This window comes from Temnothorax americanus, unplaced genomic scaffold (genome assembly GCF_048541705.1).
Source record: "Temnothorax americanus isolate GAGA-0224 unplaced genomic scaffold, ASM4854170v1 Scaffold1, whole genome shotgun sequence".
NCBI classification, from domain to species: domain Eukaryota; kingdom Metazoa; phylum Arthropoda; class Insecta; order Hymenoptera; family Formicidae; genus Temnothorax; species Temnothorax americanus.
In genome coordinates, this window is record NW_027509230.1 from 8,564,742 (window position 1) to 8,584,674 (window position 19,933).

The following is a 19,933-nucleotide window of genomic DNA, read 5'->3' on the forward strand; positions in this document are numbered from 1 at the left end:
TTAGATAAAAGGTATAAAGATAAATATAAAGATAAACACAAAGATAAGAACTTGTTTATATATATTTATATTATATTATTGTAAATCAACAGTATAAACAATAATATAAATAATATCGCATCTATATGAAACTTGTATATTCATTTATTAATAAAAATTATGCGCGATAACGAATATGCAGAATGTCCCGCGATAATTCCTCTCAAGACTATCGTTTTTATTACCGCGATTGCGGCATGAAAAATATATATATATTTCAGATTACCAAAAGAAAATATTATTAAGAAGATGAGAAAAGTACGCGGAACGTTCTGTACATTATATATCGAGAATAGTATAATGACCTTTACATATTCCGCTTTGTGTGAATGTAATTTAACTGTTGAAAAATGTGGCACATGGACGTAAAATTAAAAATGTACGAAACATTTTGTAATATTTAAGAAGTTATAGCGATTGTTATCGATTCTACTTTAATGTACTCCGTATGATCGATTTCGGAGGACGTGACTTTCACGTTCTCGACTCCGATAGATTCCATGTTAAATAATTCATGAGAACGATGTCGCGTACATATCGCACGGTATCTAGAGAGAACTTAATATTTTTCTTGTCTACGAATAAAACGTCGACTATAAATAGTAGCTGCAACACCTTTTAATTTCTTGGACAGTTTCCAGAGGATGTGTCTCGTCGCTACGATTGCTACTCTATTTACGTCACGCCTACAATATTCCACATTAAAACGCGTAACGAGGTGATACGTGATAACGTAGAAAATGAGAGTCAACTATTTAATAAGAATAAATTTAAAAATTTAATTATCTATACAAATATTTGAATACGGTGGCCATCAGTGACGCAATTAAAAACGAAGGCGAAGGAGGAAGAGGAGGCAAGATTTCAACGATAACCAAAGGGAATATAAAAAGTTTTAATAAAAGTTTTAAAAATAAAAGATTATTGAAAGCATATATGCAATCGGAATTTACGATATATGTAAAACACAAATATAAATTCATTATTTTATCAGACTTTTCGCTTCTCGCTTAAGACTTGTATCGTTTACGCTTTGGGACGCTCTTCGGACACACGCGTATTTGCGGGGAAAGAGAAGGATAGCGCAACTTTTAACGTCCAAAAGAAGGATATATACGGTCTATATTATTGGCCACTTCAATATTTACCATCTCTTAACAGATCCCTGTTACTACGGCTAATGCTGGCGAGAATGCCGGGGCTCTTGAGCGGCGGCGTCTCGTCCAGGCGGTTCAGGTGCAAATTGGAGGTACACGGTGCGCGGACCGGCGCGTCGACGCCGTTTTTGTCGGCCTCGACGTTAAAGCTCTTGCTGCGTAACAGCGACGACTTGTATGTACGTTCGGGTTTCGGCGGTGCCTGATGAAGCGTGCTGTACGCGGGCGTCACGTTCACCTTGGGCGACGTGCTCACCGTATTCTTGATCGATATGTTGATCATGCTGCTGTGCTGGCCCGTTTTGCCGGGTGTGCCGTGCCTGCCGGCGTTCGCCTGGTGTCGTCTGATCTGCGAGCGTGCCGATTGTCCAGCATTGGCGGAGTGCAGGCTCCGCGGTAACGTCTGGGTGGACCGGAGGTGCTCCTCCCTCTCGCGATCGCCGGCCAGTCTGCTGGTGGACTTGCTAAACCTGCCGAGGGAGCTGGAGGCGACGCTGAAACGCGGTCGTTTCCGAAAGGTGATTGCCGAGTCGTGCGGGACTATATCTCTCGTCGACGATTTGCGGCGACGATCGAATGAAGCCTACCGAGCCGATATATAATACGTTTCGATTCCCATGCGTCCCTTATTCATGCAGCCTTCACCCCGAAATCAAAGCACGAATATTCGCCGTGAATGCGACTTAAAGACACCCAAGCGATTTAGACGTTCGCACTTTGCCTGCTCCTGAAGCTTGCACAACTAACTCGACGTTCTTTGGCGATCGAGCGGCATGAGATAGCGAGTTGTCGTCGTCTATTCACGATGACAGATTCTAATCGTGAGACAAATTTTTACTGACAATACGTGAAAGCGTGAAATATCTTCGAAACGCTATGTCATTCTTAACAATCATTCATGCATAGATAGATAGATAGAGAGCCTCGAAAGTGTCTCGAATTAAATTTGATCCCTTGCACTTTCGATTCGCAATCGATTTTCCCTCAGTGAAAATCACCATCATTCATAGTTCTTTACCATTCTTCTTTACATATTTTTATACATTATATGAATTATATCTTTAATCCAAATTATGTACTTCGAAATAAATACCATTTAAAACTAAATAAAAAAATATTATCTGATTAATTTCTATAATTTAATTTATAAAAACTTCCTTATAAACTTCAATTAGTGTAATAACTCTTTATATATATAAATACCAATTTAAGTAACTCTTTAAATAACTTTAAATACCAATCGGGGAAAAAAAAACAGACATAAGATAGAAAGACAGAGGCTAATATTTTATAAAAGACACCACTATATGTACAGTGTCATGTGTTATATAAAGATATTTCAGTAGCAAGCGCAGTAATGATAACGATAAAAGGAGCAATATCAATCATAGCGCAGTCTAATTTAAATAGGGGAGAAGTTATCAGCCAAAATTTGTCTCGCTCTCACTACGTCGTATATCGAGTACTTCGATTACCTGTGCTCGAAATCTACGGCAATTTTACCAGAGCCGCGCGGTCTTCCTTGTCGCAGCCGATCTCTGTCCTCGTCGTATCCTTTTTCACGGCCATAGATACTACCGCCGAAAGGATCCTCGCCCAAGTAGTACCTCTGCAATTGTTCCCGGGCACCATGATCGGCCGTCCTGGGCTTCGTGACTTTGTTCGACGCGTTAGCGTTCCGCGGCGATCGCGGCGGTCTCTCCGGTGGTTTGTCCTCCGTCGTGTCTCTTTCGCTGACGAAAGGAATGTTCCTATCGATCACGTTGTATTGCAAGTAGGTCGGCCCGTTGTCATCGGTCTGCGTCAACTGCGAGGTCGAACCACCGCTTCTCTGTTTACTCTTTCTCTCCGTGCTGGCTGAACGTAATTTGCCCACCAGCTTCCGAAAGGATTCGCCGATCTTATACTTAGCTCCATGATCTGCGAGTAGATTTATAGTGTTTTATTATTATATATAATGCATACACAATTATAATAATTAATAATGATGATGTTGACAATCTTCTCTGCTACTCAATGTTATCTCGTTTAGCTTTATCAATTTCTTTTATAGTTTGATTGATAATAATGTTTGATTTAATTTAGAATATTTTAAATTAAAGTACTTAATAAAATTATAAATTTATAATTAGAGTATTTTTGTAGCTTGTCGCTTCTGTTTCGAATTAATTGTGAAAGAAGACTTGCTCTTTGATGTTCTTGAACTATCCGACTTCTTCTCCTCGCGACCGTTTATCGGCGATTTCGGTGAGATGGATCGCGATCTTGGCGAGGTTCTGTAATCGCGTTCGGATGTCTGTGCTTGAATGTCGCGATTACGGCTCTCCCAAGTTCTTTGCACCACGTGTACCGGACTTGAAGTACGACCCGCCGGCTCGTTCGAGCTGATCTTTTCTTCGGATTTTGTCCACTGCGAAAAGATTATAATTAAACTAAACTTTCAGCGAATCTAATACTACGTATCTTCTCGTAAATTAATTATTTTAAAACGATATAATTTCACAACGAAGAAAAAATATATGTCTCCACCTGTTCTTTCGATCTTCGACGTATAGGTGGGGAAGGCGTACGTTGTCGTTCCTCGACAGGATCCTGATATTCACGTCGGAACGATTCGTAAGTTTTCGAATACGATGATTCAACTTGATTTCTCTTCTGTCCGTGGAATTGTCCGTTGGCACGTGGAGATTCCACGTACCGAGCCGGAGAGTTCGATCGCGCATGATTTTGCTTCTCTGTGTAGAATACATTATATTCACGTTAGCTCGAATTCGTGTACCAATTGATATTTATTGCGATAAAGCTGGAATCAAGTTGATTATTTCCTAAACTTTATATAATAAATATGTCTTTATTATATTTCTCTTTCTTTTTAAGAAAATTTTGTAACTTTATAATTCACTACACATCATAAAAATAACGTTTTATATTATAATATGTGAAGTTAAAGATTAATTGCGTTTTAAATTAATACTCGAAAAATACTTTTTCTAATAAATTTCTCTTTTCCACACCTTTCCCTTGATGTCGTTCCGACCATTCGCTGATTCCATGAAAATATCCTGAAGGCGAATTCGACTCTCGATCACGTCGCTGATTACGACTGGAACTTGTATTCTGATAATCGCGCTCCCTCGGTGCGCAGGATTTCATGGTGACATTGATGTAGCTCGTGTTAGTGCCGGTTGGAAGAGGAGAATCATCGGCGTCGAGAGACCCGTGCGAGGAACGCGAATCGCTGCCGAAGTGGCTTTCGAGCCACTTGGACGTTTCGAATTTCCTCGCCTCGTCTTCTTCCTCAAGATCCAACGGTTTCTTTGTCAGAGCGTCTTTCCGAGCGGCATCCGAGAAACCTGATGTCATAATTATAGTCATGATTTTTTGGAGAAGAGAAACGTATATCGGTAGAAGAATGACATCTCGATGTTCTCTTCGATAGACTTCAATCCTCCAAGATAATAAAAACAACTTTTGTTGTTTTGTTGAATATAAAATTTATAGATTTTATTAACCCTTATGTCAATACCCGGAATGTGCGACGTTGTTCAATACCCGGGTATACTCACCTGTGTATATATGGGTAAAATTTTTAATGTTTGCATGAAAATTTCTTTATAACCGCCCGGATCGTCGCTATTTGAACTTTTTACTATCGAAATACGCAATGAACTTTTTGTTTCAATACCCGGAAGTAAAAAAATTATCGTCTTGAAGTTTACCTATTTGATTCTAATACCCAGGGTACCCGGGTACCCATTTGACTAAATTAATTGACTAATTTATTGACTAAATTAATTTATAAATAATTGTTTTTGTATTAATTTACCATTCCTATAACCATATTAATTATTTATAAATTAATTTAGTCAATAACTATAATAAAACTCATATTTTTAAAAGTGGGTACCCGGGTACCCTGGATATTAGAATCAAATAGGTAAACTTCAAGACGATAATTTTTTTACTTCCGGGTATTGAAACAAAAAGTTCATTGCGTATTTCGATAGTAAAAAGTTCAAATAGCGACGATCCGGGCGGTTATAAAGAAATTTTCATGCAAACATTAAAAATTTTACCCATATATGCACAGGTGGGTACCCGGGTACCTGGGTATTGACATTAGGGTTAAAGGTAACACGCAGCAGTCTTAAAAATGGAACAGGAATTCAGTCAGTTTATCTCTCAGCTATCAGATTATATGTATATACACTTCAGTACCATTCACGATTATCCGTTGACCTCCCGGTCAACCAACCATTCGTAAACATGTGGAACGCGGCGATAAGAAATCAATGTAGAAAGGCGCGCGAGACGTACCGGGATACTTGTGAAAACGAGTCGTCCGCATGCCCGTCGGTGATGGTGACCAGTCGCCTATTCGTTCTCCTTCGGTTGTCTCTGCGACGTAGCGCATTTCTCGGCCGACTCTCTCGCCGGCCGAGATGTAGTCCACCACGTCCTCTTCCCTCTTCTTCACGTATCTCTGCGAGCTTTCCTTCTTCGTTTCGGAGGCCTCGTCGTCGTCGTCGTTCTTCCCGTTGTCCGGGACCTCGTCGTCTTTAATCTGAAGCGAAAACGATCAAGCGTTACTTTGCAACTGTGTTTCTCCAACTCGTGCGATATTAAAATTATACAAATATATTAATCACGTATTATTGTAGTTGAATATTGTGTTAGAATTCGTAAAAAATAAGCGAAGGTAATTCGAGACAAAAAGTGAAAAATGACGGCAGGAGTATATTAACCAGTTTTTGCTGTTGCGACGCTCACCTCTTCGCGCTCGACCGTTCGCTTCTTCTCGGTAACGATTAATCCATCAGCCTTCAGTTCCTTTTTCTCCAAGGTCTTCTCGGTGTCGATGACCTTGTTTGACCTAGTCGTGTGCTGAATGACCCGCGGGCCGGACTGCGGCGCCAACTGTTTCGAAGATTCGGCAAGGGCGACACGCAAGTCGCCCCTATTGTTACGCACCGCCTTCTGGTATGCCTGAAAACCAGACGTAGGGCTCGCATTAACCCTCTTCGAAAACTCGCGATCACCGTTATTGTCTTCTCCGCGAGATATTTCTCCCATATAAACATATATATACCCCAAAATCTTGTCACGGTAGAGCGGCTAGTCGAGCTGTTTTTCTCTTTTTCTTCCGCGAAAATGTATTGCTTTTGAAAAAGAACAGGACGGATTAAGAACAGTCGTAATGGGGTAAGTGCACGCAATCGTATATCGATAAATGTGTAAAAGCATGCAAATGATAGAGGAAATCGTGACGACAAACCAGAAAATTATCTTTACAAGTTTGAATTAATAGACGCTTATTTGACACGCAGAACATCTAGATTAAACTTAAGTAATAGAAACGCAACGGCAATGATCGATATTATAATAATAATTGCCGTTCTTTCGTCCGGTCTAAAATAAGGCATTCTATAATATGATAATTAATCAACAAAGACACGTCATGTTTCATCATTGATTTAATTTTTAATTTTCTCTCTCTCTCTCTCTCTCTCTCTCTCTCTCTCTCGCCTTCATTTTTTATATATTTATGATATTCTCTTAAAATATCATATCAAACAAATTCGATGCTCGCAAGACCGATTTCCTCAATCCTACTAAAGTGAAATCTACATGTCGAATGGTTACGTATTAACGTCCATATACCTATACGTGTTATCGGACAGATAAATTAAAAATTACGCAAAGCGCCGATTGCGATGAGACAATACGATTCTTCAACCTCCGCGCCGTCGAAAGAACGAGGCTCGGTATCTGAACACGCCGAGGACAATGACGAGCATGATATAAACCGTCGCGATATATACCGGGAAAACTGTTTGCCCTGCGACACTATATATATATATATACACTTTCAATCGAACCTGATGTGTTCCGATCTACTTGCAGCGAATACGCGTATATATGCACTTCGGAACGAGTCCGCGATCCGTCCAATTTCGCGATGCAACAATGCGATTATATATATACCTTCTGCGATTATCTCGTTAGGGAGAAGACACACGACACGTCCCGCCGCGGCACGTCGCGTCCGATTATAGGCCAATCTTTCCTCCCGCGGATCAGTTCTAGTTCTCCCGGCGTGTCTCGCGTCTCGCGCGCGAGGACGACCGATCCTGTTCGGCGACGAGGGGACTCTCGAGATTATAAAGGATCAAGACCACCACACGGTGGAGCGGACGTTAACACCGGCGAATTCCAGACGGGGACGACACCCCGTCGCCGATTCCGCCGACTAGAACGAGCGCGGGACACTATCGCGGGATCGGATTCGCGGCTGATCGCACCCGCGGTCGAGAAACGTGCGGAACAGCTGCTGAGACTGCGGCTGCGGGCATCTCATGGCTCCTTCATCGCCATTGGGTGAAGGGAGAGCAAAATCGAGAGATCATCGACTTCCACTTCTTGAGATCCCTTTCTCCCCCCCCTCTCTCTCTCTCTCTCTTTCTCTCTCTTTGTCTCTCGCTTTCCGCGATCCCCCTTCTCCCTCGCTCACCCCGTTCCCCGCGGTACCCTCTCTCGCTCCTCCAGCTCCGCCGTTCGCCGTTTAACTCCGTCCTTCCTTCGTCCTCTTCGTCCCAGACCAGAACCATTCGACGACCTCCTCCGTCCGGAATCGTTCATGCGCGCGAGAGCGTCTCCTCTCTCGCGTATATTTTACCCGTAGCTCCGTCTTTCGCAATCCCGGGTAGGTAATCCTCTCCCGGGTATCCCCGCGAGGTTTGTGAAATCTCGTTGCGATTTACGTGGATGCGGTTGCATACCGCGTAGATTGATATCGGGAGGGGGGGGGAGAGTGAGAGCTTTTTTTCGGTACCCCCAGAGCTATTCTTGGGCCTGTCTATCCGCATTAACGCGTTAAACGTGTACTGTGTTATTATGACACTCAGAACGTGACACGTATACGATTTATTGCTATATTAACTGTGTCAAACGACGTAAACGTCAAGCTAACATATTCTTAATTTATGGTTCGTGATTAGCATCGGAAATGAACGCGATAATAAAATCAGAAACTGACATGTTTCTTTAGAAGAACATGAATATATATATTATGCTTTCTTAATTACACGATCTTGCCAACAGGTATTCGCGATGCTTCAATAAAATCGGAGAAAAAGCTTTTAAGTCAGAGAAATACGCACAATTAATAAAATATTGCTCTCTCAATTGGTTTTAAGTTAAATTTACGTTAGAAGGTAAAGCGGATAAAACAAAGAGAAGGTTCTAATCTGAATATAAGACGCTTCTTGATCGCCACACGTGAAACTTATAAAAATCTTTACAGGAAAAAGTTCGGGTCGAGAAGCTTTTCAGAGTTACGATACATTTTGATCTTTAAAAACAAAAAAACAATGAGTTTGATTCGTTAGTTAAAAATTGAAAAATTAACGTACGCGTAGCTTTTAGATCGACCCAACAAAATTTGTTGATATATTCCGTACTTTTGATCTTTCTCGGTATAGGTTTTTGGCATTAGAACCGTAACTTCCCGACAAAAGATGCGGCGATGAGATCTCCCGCGGAGAAATATCGCTCGAACGCGGGCGCGGGGCGCGCGTGCCTGGTTTTCCTCAGCTTTGCAAATGATTTCGTAACACAAACGCGAAGCGAATACCTATCTGGCGCCGCGCTGACCGAATCTCGCCGAGCTAAGACACGGTCGACTCTCGCGCGAGCTATCAGACGGGACGAGTCTTTGGAGAACAAACAGCGCGACCTTTTCGCGGCGCGTGACGCCGCCGGCGCCGCGCCGCGGGAAAGGGAATGCTCGTATATATACAGCCGTGTGTTTCCCCCGCGGCACGCGGGCACGCGCAGGTGGAATTCAGGTGGTGGGTGTGTCACGGTTGCATATATATATATATATGTATATACCTCATCCGAGATATCTCCCAACTGCTGACGATCCTCCGTCTCGAGTCTCTCCTCGATCTCCTCGCGGCTCCTCATCACCGTCTCGTTCAGCTCCTTTTGCACGATGTTACCGCCATTTCCGGTCACAATACCACCTGCCGCCGCCGCCGCCGCCGCCGCCGCCGCCGCCGGCCGCCAGTCGACCTCCCGCGGTTCATCCCCGGTCGTGCGTTTCTAAACACCGGTTCGCGGACCAGTTAAAAGCACGTTTCCTTACGGGCGCGCGATAGGTACTACAAAGGAAGCCGATTCTGATACGCAAATGTATGCAGAAATCAATGAACAATGGATGTGTCGAAAGGACACGAGAGGAAGGAAATTCTGGGGCAACTGTTGCTCCGTTGCATCTTTCGTCTCGTAAAAATTATTACGATTAAAACGCGATCTGGGATCTTCTCGAAGAACAGAAATGATATAGAAAACTTTAAGATATATGAACAATTTAGCATTATTAGATGGATAGATCTCAAGAGTTCATGATTATTTATGTCATTTGTATATTTATCGTCAAAATTTATATAATATACTATATATTTATCTTGAGCTTAAATTTATACATTAGCGGGTTTATACTATTCGATAATAATGCAAACCTCCTGAGTCGTATGTTCCTGCTGCTCGACATCTTCGGTCGTGTTCGTGGTGACAAGAGGTCCGGAATCGACGACGACCTCGCCATCCTCGAGGACGACCTGCCGCTTCACCCTCGTCTCGATCTGCCGCGTGGTGGTAATCTCCTTTTTCTTGCGGGTCTCCCATTCCTCTGGAAAGGCGGAAGCGGGTGTTTTTTCAGCCTGGCTCGCAAGACCGGCATTGTTTCGCGAAACTAATTTCTCGGTCCCGAACAAACGGACATAAAACGCGGGTTGATGAGTCGACGATGGCAGAGGGAGAGGTGTCTTTTGTGCCTCTGTCGACATCGCTGTCAATTATCGCACCTTTGCGAGCGTCCGAATGAACGGAAAAAAAAACAGTTATAATACTTGGCGTAAACAGTTATTTTTTTGCGAGCGTGATGTTTGCCAAATAGAACAGAATCAACAAAAGAGGACCCTTTCGGTTAATTTACTTTTCCAAAAGCTCAGACATATCTGTCCTAATCTTTTGTTTGAACGACAAAGATGAGGGTTCGGCGGTTCGGCAGGTGTAGATCTAGGCCATTCAAATATTAGAAACTTTTGGGTCGGGCATTAATCTCTTACCGTTATCGATGCATCGTGAAAAGCGGAAATTTAAACTCCTCCAAGATTACAAAAAAAATGAAAAATATTCCAGTAAAATAATTCTTTATGAATAAATGTGTATTAAAATATCTGTGTGTGTCTCATCTTATATTTTTTATGCGCGATAATAATATATTTTTACCGTTCTTTTTCTGTTCTTCTAGTTTATGTTAATAGTTTCGTTTTTAATAAACTTTTAATTTGCACGCTGGCGGCATAAATGACCAGGATTACCATTGCCATTTTCGCTCGTAGATTAACATTTCTGTTCGAGGAATTTACCTTCTTTGATTAATGCCACGGAGTTGTCAGGGTCAACCTGAAAAAGGAAACAATACGTATGTAAATCCGCCTACGAGCGAGAGCTCGTCGAAGAAGCGATTCCTTTCCGGCTAAGGACATTCCGGGGAAGTTACGCGAGAAGTACGTCCACCGCAAATAACTTCGCCGTAACCGCTTTCTTACTCCATGTTACACGCGACTAAACTCCTGACCGACACCCGGCAGATTCCAATCCGACAGGGACGTTAACGTGAAGTAAGATCATTCGCAAGATCGAACTCTGGCGAACGAACGCGCGAGTGATTCGCGCGGGATTGTGTCCGACACAATTACGCGAATTACAGTCAATCAAGGATAATTAATCAAAAACATTTTAATGTGCCGGAGATTTCAGTTGAACGAAAGTATCTTTAAAAAGTAAGCCGTTAATCTCGTATACATCGAGTATTTATCTATCGAAGCGTGAAGTTTTTTATTCAATAAATTTTGTGACCAATCTTCCGTTCGACCAATTCTATTTCTTATTCATTTTCCAAATTTTTACGTTAATCTCAGATTTATTCTTAAATTATTTCGACATCAGATCAGTAGTATATATAAGATTTTTCGAACAGGTACCAATGTAGGCGCGAGAGTGTGAACTTTGAAGGAGAAACGCGCGAGTATCTGAGAAAATACATTCTGAAGAGGCCGGAGAAAATGTTACTCACGAGAATAGAGGAGTGGGTATTCGCCGGTGGACGGGCCTCGTATCGGCGTGTCGAAATCACCTCCATCATTCGATCATGTCTGCTACGGGGTCCTGATGTTCCTGTCGGCTTTTATTCGGTCTGTCGTTGCGAGAAGGTATTCAGCTGCCAAACCGTGAATAATAACGTTTTTGCTCACGCCCTGTTACAATTATATCAAAATGATAATTAATTTCCGTAAAGTAGTCAGAAAGCAGGAGATATAAGTGCCAATAAAAGCGAACGCTTTGGTTAACGATGTCCCCTTCAATTAGAATGATAATATTTTCATTGTAACCAGGATAAAGTAGAGGATGAAGCTTTGAGGGAAAAGAAAGGGAATTTCAAAGTAGGTAATTAAGAAAAAGACTCCTGACTAATGATTATCTTGCGCGACATCGAAGATCTTTGAAGGAACTATATGTTTGATATTATATGGTTGCCCGGTATTTTTTACGTCAGGTGTGTCACGGTGACGCGCTAAAAGCGTCATTGTTCCTTCGGTAATACGGGATTCTTCGAGATATTAGTTCTGCCGCCCCGAGCGCGCCATCCCTCTTCCTCAATTCTTCCGCTACGTCGACGCGCATGTGAGGAACACGTAGCTCGCGGACCTGCAATAATTCATCGGGAAGACTCTCTCTGATGCGTAGAGAGAGAGAGAGAGAGAGAGAGAGAGAGAAGCTGAAGGCCGCGGTGGCACGCGGGCCTGCGGTCGCGGCCACCTCGATATGGTACGCGCGATACGATATCGAGATGATCGTATGGTGACTAAAGACACCACGTACGGCCGGTTGCCTCGCCGGTTGCTGTACGTATGTCCCATATCAATGGCGTAAGTTAGCGGTCCCCAACCTGCGGTCCGCGGGTTAGATTCGGCTTCCTCTCCTCCGCCCCGTGAAATTGTATCCAGCCCGCCAAGAAAAATCGACGTTATAATATAAAAGAATAATGAACACATATTTTGAAATCAACGAATAAAAAAGGAGGCACGGAGCCACAACAACGTGTTTATGTCGTAATATTTAATTAAAATAATAACTTACATACTTTTCGGTCTGTCATCAAACTATCATTAATTTATCAGTGTAATAAATTAAATTTAAAACATAAAAACCCCGGAAAAGATTTTATTTCTATATCATTTTTGAAATAAAATTTATCCGGTCATTACAAAAATGTTTAATATGGCCCTGTTGATAAAAAAAAAAGGTTGGGAACCTGTAGCGTAAAAATGATGCGCGAGTGACTTCTCCTACAAGCATTCGCGAGTCCTTGATCGGGGAGTTCGCGCGGATTGAGTTGTCTGTTCGACCGAAAGGATAATTAACGCGTAATTGAAGAACGATTAATTTCTCGCTGATGCGACTCTTGACTCTTGAAATAATAATTCCTGAAACTGAAAAAATAGGAGACTAGCAATAGAATGAGCGGAGAGTGATCTTTCATGGATATTGAAAATAACAGAAAATACTAATACGAGAAATAGTAGAGTATCATAATACTGGAAAAGAAAAACGAGAAGAGTTTATACACAAGATTTATATTTTCTGATCGCAGTTAATATCTACTTAAGTGTACTACCTCTGTAATTATTGACTGTTCTAAGATACTTGGCTCAGCTTCACCGAGCTCTTCATAAACTCAACTATCGCTTCATCACGAGAGTTTCACGAACGGAGCGATTTAATCCGTTTTAAAAAGAGCTTTGCCCACGCCTCTGAACACTTGCGTCCTTGCGGTTGGAATTACGCACGCGTTTGCCCCACCTCAGACTATGGACAGGTATATATACGCGTGTAAGTATTTAGATTCTTTTCTACCTTTAGGATCTAACGATCGTAAAGTGTAGTTTTAAAATATGACTGTACATTAAATGTGTTTAATGCGATTTTTAAACACTTCATAGGAGTCCGCGGTACGTATATACAAAGTACAGTTGTCGTATAATCTCTTAATGCGCTATACGATGCCTAACTTATTCAGTACTGCTAATTATAAAGTCTTTTAATTGCACGACATTATAATTATGGTGATTATTGTATCGTGCAATTAATCATACAGGAGAAAAGCCAAAAAATTTTGTAATAAAATTACATATCGTGGATGTAATCGTCGCCCAAAAATTATTTCGTATAAACATGTTTAAAATTTAACATTTTTTTATTTTTCTGCTTTTCCGCCATTGGGGATCACGTAAACGTCACGCTAATAAAAGTTTCATATCTCATGAATAAATCTAAGAGGACAAGCGTGCACTTTGCATTGACAACGTGCTTCTTTGGTAATCCGCCATACAACCATGTCGTTCTCACCTTATTGGATATGCGTGTGACGTCAGGGATGCGTCAGCGCGTAAAAGCGAATAACTCGAAAAGAGTCCGTGACATTTTACGTACCTTGGTCTAGAACAGGATGAACTCCGCGCGGAGAGCAACGGTAAAAAATGAGGAATAACGCAATTATCCTTGACAGTAATGGCTCATTAAATTGTATACCTTAATAGAAAGCGATAATCTCATTTCTTTTTTCATACGTTCACGGTCGCTCGAATTGTCAATCAATTCTACCGCGTTTCTTTACGAAGACCGAATATATAATGTCCATTTCTATGTCAATGCAGATTAACTTTAATCTCGGTTTAACTTACTTTTTTTTGTCTTTTAGGCCCATCAGTTTCACCAACGATTAAACTCATTATTCGTCTCTTTCTAAGGGGGACAGTTAGAAAGAGACGAAGAGTGAGTTTAATCGAAGGTTACAGTTAATCGACGTTGATGAAACTGGGCCTTGCTAGTTTTAAGAATTAGACATAAGTAATTAATCGTAGACATAAGTAATTAATGCGACAAGATTCTTGATATATATAAATTCGAGTATGAACATATTTCTCACAATTCCTTTCATCAATTTTATTCGCGGAATTCGTACAGAGAGATTTTTGCTCGATAAAAATTTATTTTCAGATCATTTTCAAGGCTTAAAGTAAAATTTCAATAAATCTGTGCCATTGCAGTACTTCTCAAAGAAAGAAATCTATACGGTTGAAGACGCACGCACACCCCTGCATCTGTTCGGAAAGCTACATCGATGCGAGGTTTCACTAACGTCTCATTAACTTTGAACCGCTTCTACAGCCCCCGATCGCTGCGTAAACGCAGGGCGACGGGAGATTAAATTAGCGTTAATCGACAGTGGCGAGACTCTCTTTCGTTAAATAGATACGGGATAAAGCGCGCGCGGAACGTTTGAATCGCCGCGCCGGCCCGGCGCGGCGCGTCCTCGCGGTGACTTCAACGCGCGCGAAAACTAGCGATTTTAAGGATGTATTACCTATACCTTCCCAGCCAAAAGTACAGTAATCTGAGAAATCCAATACATATCGGTTGTATGCATACTTTAACGGCTTACTACTATTTAATATCATAACAAGGACATTAATGTTACTGATTTAAGTGATTTTAACAAGTTTTTATGATTATTACCAGCGTGTTTGTAAATATTCTCAATAGAGGCTCAACACTTTTGGCTGGGAATCTTCCCTGAATCTAACTGCTAGAAATAAAAATCATACATGTATAATATGGATAAAGACAGAAAGTAACGGTTAAATATGATCAAAAATATCACGCAATAGTATAAAATATTATTATAAAATGAAAATAATACGCTAAATACGAGAATAAAAAATATAAATATCGAGCAAATAACACAAGAAGACGTGGCAACACCGCTCGATTTTAACTGTTGGCTGCACTGAACGCTCGACTGCTATCACATATTGACAGCCGATTATTAGAAAAGTGTGGTTAAATAAAAAATGTTGAAGTGAATAAAATCCCGCTTTTTTAATATATATAAGGGCAAGTGAATTTCAGATCCCGTATATAAACATCGGCTGAAAATGTCGGAAACCGGCAAAAAAAGGCGAAAAATATCCATATTAGTTACCGATGAAACAACGACGTTGCCACGTCTTTAGGCGTCTTCGGCGTCAAACGCCAAAATCTGCGAGAGTGCTGCAGTTTTTACTTTTTTTCTCAGAAACTAGTCTGTGAATCATCGTGAAATTTATAGAGAACTTGTGCCAATGTATCCTCTATACACCGTAATTTTTTCGAGATTTGTTTTCTATTGTTTCTTTACATTCTGAATGTATATGTTTGATAAACTGTCAATCTCCATAAGAACACATACAAAATTAAAAAATTAATATCTTTTAAACGAGTCAGACAATCAATCTGAAATTTAACACAGGTTTTTAGAACATATAAGTGCACAATCTCTGTAAATTTCAGCTTGATCCCTTTATTTTGACTGAACGGTGATCGAGCGGACGGCGACGCTGGACACGTGACCTCGCCAAGGACGTCGCCATTTTGGTTGAAAATACGAAGCGGGCTCGTTCGATCGCGCCTCGAATCCATTTTAGGCCCGCGCGACACTGACGATCTATCAGATGGGAACGAGGGGGGCACCTTGGCTTTCACGCCAAATACAGCCATGAGGTCGACACTCGCGCGGCGACCGATCGTTATCGGCGGCTGACGATCGCGGGAAAAACCGCCGATAAATCTCGATAAATCGATAAACGCGCGTTTATCGAACGCCCGGATATACTCCGTCGTGCACTGGGAAGATTCTCATCGCTCCTGCCGCACGGCATCGTTATGTAAGAGGCTGACAATGCCACTCGCGTAATATCCTCGGCGAGGAAAAGCCGTTCGCCGATGCGTCGGCCGATCCTTTCTCGGAAACGTGAAATGCACGCGCGTGTCGGCGCCGCGTGTAAAAGAGAGATCGGAGCGTAGGACGTTGGAGCGCGAATGAAACTTTTCGGTGGAAAAAAAAAGGACGAGAAAACGCGTGAGAGAGTAAGAAGGAATGCCAATCACACTCACCCGCACTCCGCGAATCACTCGTTCGCGCTTGTTCTCGCGGGTTGCGTTCAGAAATCTTCGCGAAAATTAGCACGATTTTCAGCGAAGTTAAAGAAAACCGATGTTTTCCTCGACAAACGCTCCTCGCGCTGTGAAAAATTAATTTCTCCACTCCGTTGTAGCGAGGAGACGATTCGAAAGACGCGAACGAACGCGAACGAGCGCGTTGCTCACGACGCGACGCGCGGAACGAAAGTATACTCGACGAGACTCGCGCCGCATGCTTTCGCGCCAGCGCTCGCGATACTGTCCGGCCGTCGAGTACTCTCTGACGGATCCACCTGGGGCACCTCAGGCTCGAGTCTAGCAGGTGAAGCGCCCCAGAGTGCGTGATTCGCCGTTTTACCGCCTCATGGAACACTCATCCCAACGCGGACGACTCACCTCAGAAAGACAAATATAGAATCCGGCGCATCTGCTCGCGCCACCGAAATCTTTCGGGCTCCGTGAAATCGGGACCCTCTTCTCTCCCGAGGTCTCCTAAAAAGGAACGTCTCGGATGCGCGTTAAGTGGACCAGCTTGTCACGAAAGTGCGAATAGTTATCGCGAGAGTTGCGCGGAATTAAGGAAGAAACGCGCGTTGGATGATTCATTACAAAGTTTCAGTGTACTCTTTACATTGTTAAATTCGTAGCGTCAAATTATCCTCTATTCGAGTCATTTTTAACTATTCCTATAGGACCTACAGGTCGCCACTGCTCCTACTCAATATGTCGTTAATTTAACTAAAACACTGGAGTTAAAATAATACTATTTTGTGTTGAAATAATAAATTTCGACGAACATGGTAGTTAAAGACAATAAAATGTTATTTAACTTAAGGTATTGGTTTTTTAAATTTAACGGTGTACAATGTCTCAAGATATTTTTTTAGAATTCCAAAACAACGATAGAAGTTGGTCACATTCAGAGGAGTATGAAGGCAAGAATATATCTCTCTGATGTAATAGATAGAATATCTCTCCATTATTATTAATCGTAATAGACTTCAAGCGGGCTCGAATCTAATTACGCGCTCAACAATCGCATCGTTATATTGTGTAAAAGTGAAGAACACCGCGCGAATATCAATCGAGAAGATCTTTATGTGCGTGTGTGTGCGCGCCAAGAAATTGGAGGCCGTTAGAAATGGATAAAAAAAGTAATTGTATTATCGCACGTATACATTTGTGTGCTTTAGACTTGTAATACCAATCCTTGAAGCGAATCTTAATTTGACTACAAACGAGCGGATCATTTTTCGTTTCACTGATTTTATTCATTGTTCCGAAAGAATTTCAATTTTTTGAGCGATATTAGCATATGTAATTGGGTTCCATATTATTTAGGTTTTCATATCCGAGTGTGTTTAACAAAGCTTGAATAAATACAGAAAAAAATATCGGATAATTCCAGCGTGTCCATTAATTTTATTAGATCGCCTGGGAAATAATTTTTTATACAGACGAAACAGAACTTTGCTTAGCTTATGCCGAGACTGTCGAGAACGGGGCATCGAGTAGTAGGAGGCGAGGATCGGCGGGGCGAAACCACTGTAAACAAGCACGTATACGCGCGACAACCGCGGCGAGTACACGCCCGAATGGGCAAACACCGTGTATATCTCTGCCGCGATGGCGTTCATCCAATCAGAGATATCGCCGCGCGAAAGACGGAGATTATAACGTCCTATTAACCCATTAACGACCGCGATCGCCTTGAGACTTTTCCGAAGCTTACTCCGTTATAGAATAATCACGCCGACGTCTTTCTATCACTTTCAGGATGCTGAAACTAAGAGCAGCGCGCGAGTTTTGCTGAAAGAGCAAAAACGTAGCGCGTATACAGTTGCGAAATATCACGCTGAAAAATGTCAAACGAGCAGAATCGAGGGAGTCCTCTTCGCGAGGGCATTATTATTAATTCTTCATATTGCGTCAGAATGAGCGGACAGAAATAAAAATATCGCAGGAACATTAAATCTGCGAGATATATCCGGTTTAATTCCAGCGTCGTGTAACTTTAGCAAGATGTAGATATACTGCGAATGCATGACCAAACAAAGAAAGGATAATAAAATTGCACCGTCGAGTAATAATCTACCTGACATTTATAGAGACTATCGAATTTACTTGGAACACGCTTTCGCGAATTACAGACTGGATATTCATAGTCAGAACTTATATATAAGAACGTCTTATATATATATATATATATATATATATATATATATATAAGTTTATCTTCAGATATCCCGTAACCAATGAAACGAGTCGTACAGTCTGAAGATAAACCTGAGATCTTAAATATAAGATATCCGACTATGAATGTCGCCTGTAGTGTGAGCGACGTCCTGGAAAAAGTTTCTCGATTTAACCGCGCGACTTCCCGCTATACGAGGTCTCTCTCGCCGCAAATATCCGCGCGTTTTTAGGCGTTCCCGAACGGCACCGTCGCGATATGTAAGTATAGGTATACGTTCCGATCCGCGCGAACGTACATTTTCAGAAGCTCATTCTTAGCGCTCATCGAGGTCGTTAATATGCAAATGCGCGCGTTCCAGTCGAGCGCCTTATATACCGCGGCATCGAATTCGGTATATGTAAAGTGATTCATTCGCGGGTCGCACAATCCGAAATAATACGGGTTCCTTCGGCGTTCCACCGGCGTTCACCGTGGAACCGCCGATGCTCTCGCGCGGCGATGCCGCGCGCAAGGTCGGCCTGAAATGGCGATCGCTCCCGATGATTGATTAGCCGGCGCGAGAAAGAACATCGGTGTAGAGCGTGCCCCCACATTTTCGCTATATACAGATCGATCCGGTGATACATCCGTCCGACGTCCACGCGCGCGATTGCGACAGCGCGAGCGAGTGAGTCAACGATATGACGATCTGCTCTTGCTCTATTTGTCGAGCTGACAGTGCCCCGGAATCGCCGGAATCGCCGTCATTAGGTCTTCGAATGATCGCTTTCTGCGACGGTTATTATTATGCCGGTTCATTTCTCGCGTCGCCGGAGATTACGCGACACGCAATGACATTCTTCGACTATACTCGCCAAGCGTGTTTAAATCACTCGAGATTCGCGAACCGACATGGTCTTGTCTCTGTCTTACTCGAATCGCATCGAAAGGTAGAGAGAGAGAGAGAGAGAGAGAGAGAGAGAGAGAGAGAGAGAGAGAGAGAGAGAGAGAGAGAGAGAGATAAATTCAAGTATTAACCGCGGATCGTTATATTCGACGAACTTTCGTCGATTCGCTCGTCGTAGTGGCGTAGCCGGCGGATAATCGGTGCTAATAATGTATGTGCAAAAGTCGCGCGATAACATCGAGAGATGCTGATGGTTTTGCGCCGGTATTATACGCCGCCTCGTATAAATCGACAATAGAAAGCCCGGGACAATCGTATACGAAATGTATCTATCACGCGCCGTTCTCTCCAGCACGTCTACGATCATAATTTTCTCGCTTTCCTTGACGGCGCGCGATCCGATTCCGCGCAGCCGCGTGCAAATTGTGCAAGTAGATCTCGAAGTTATCGAGAGACCTTGGGACCGTAACACGCGCATTAATCTCGGGGCTAATGCATAATACGTCCGATATATCGGGGGAAACGGTGTCAATGTCAATATACACGCTGAATGCCGCGAGC

General features: G+C 42.4%; 1 protein-coding gene across 1 annotated transcript; it reads right to left on the reverse strand.

Moving 5' to 3' along the window:
- Nucleotides 1–51: 51 nt before the first annotated feature.
- Chas (chascon) lies at nucleotides 52–16,559 on the reverse strand. Its single transcript, XM_077403521.1, has 12 exons — nucleotides 16,263–16,559; nucleotides 11,344–11,524; nucleotides 10,634–10,670; nucleotides 9,722–9,891; nucleotides 9,090–9,302; nucleotides 5,967–6,182; nucleotides 5,514–5,760; nucleotides 4,211–4,549; nucleotides 3,726–3,931; nucleotides 3,384–3,606; nucleotides 2,672–3,116; nucleotides 52–1,690 (listed from the first exon to the last, which is right to left on the reverse strand). The coding sequence occupies exons 2-12, from the start codon at nucleotides 11,410–11,412 to the stop codon at nucleotides 1,177–1,179; spliced, it is 2,679 nt and encodes an 892-aa protein (XP_077259647.1). The 5' UTR covers nucleotides 11,413–11,524; nucleotides 16,263–16,559; the 3' UTR covers nucleotides 52–1,176.
- Between the last annotated feature and the right edge of the window lie 3,374 nt (nucleotides 16,560–19,933).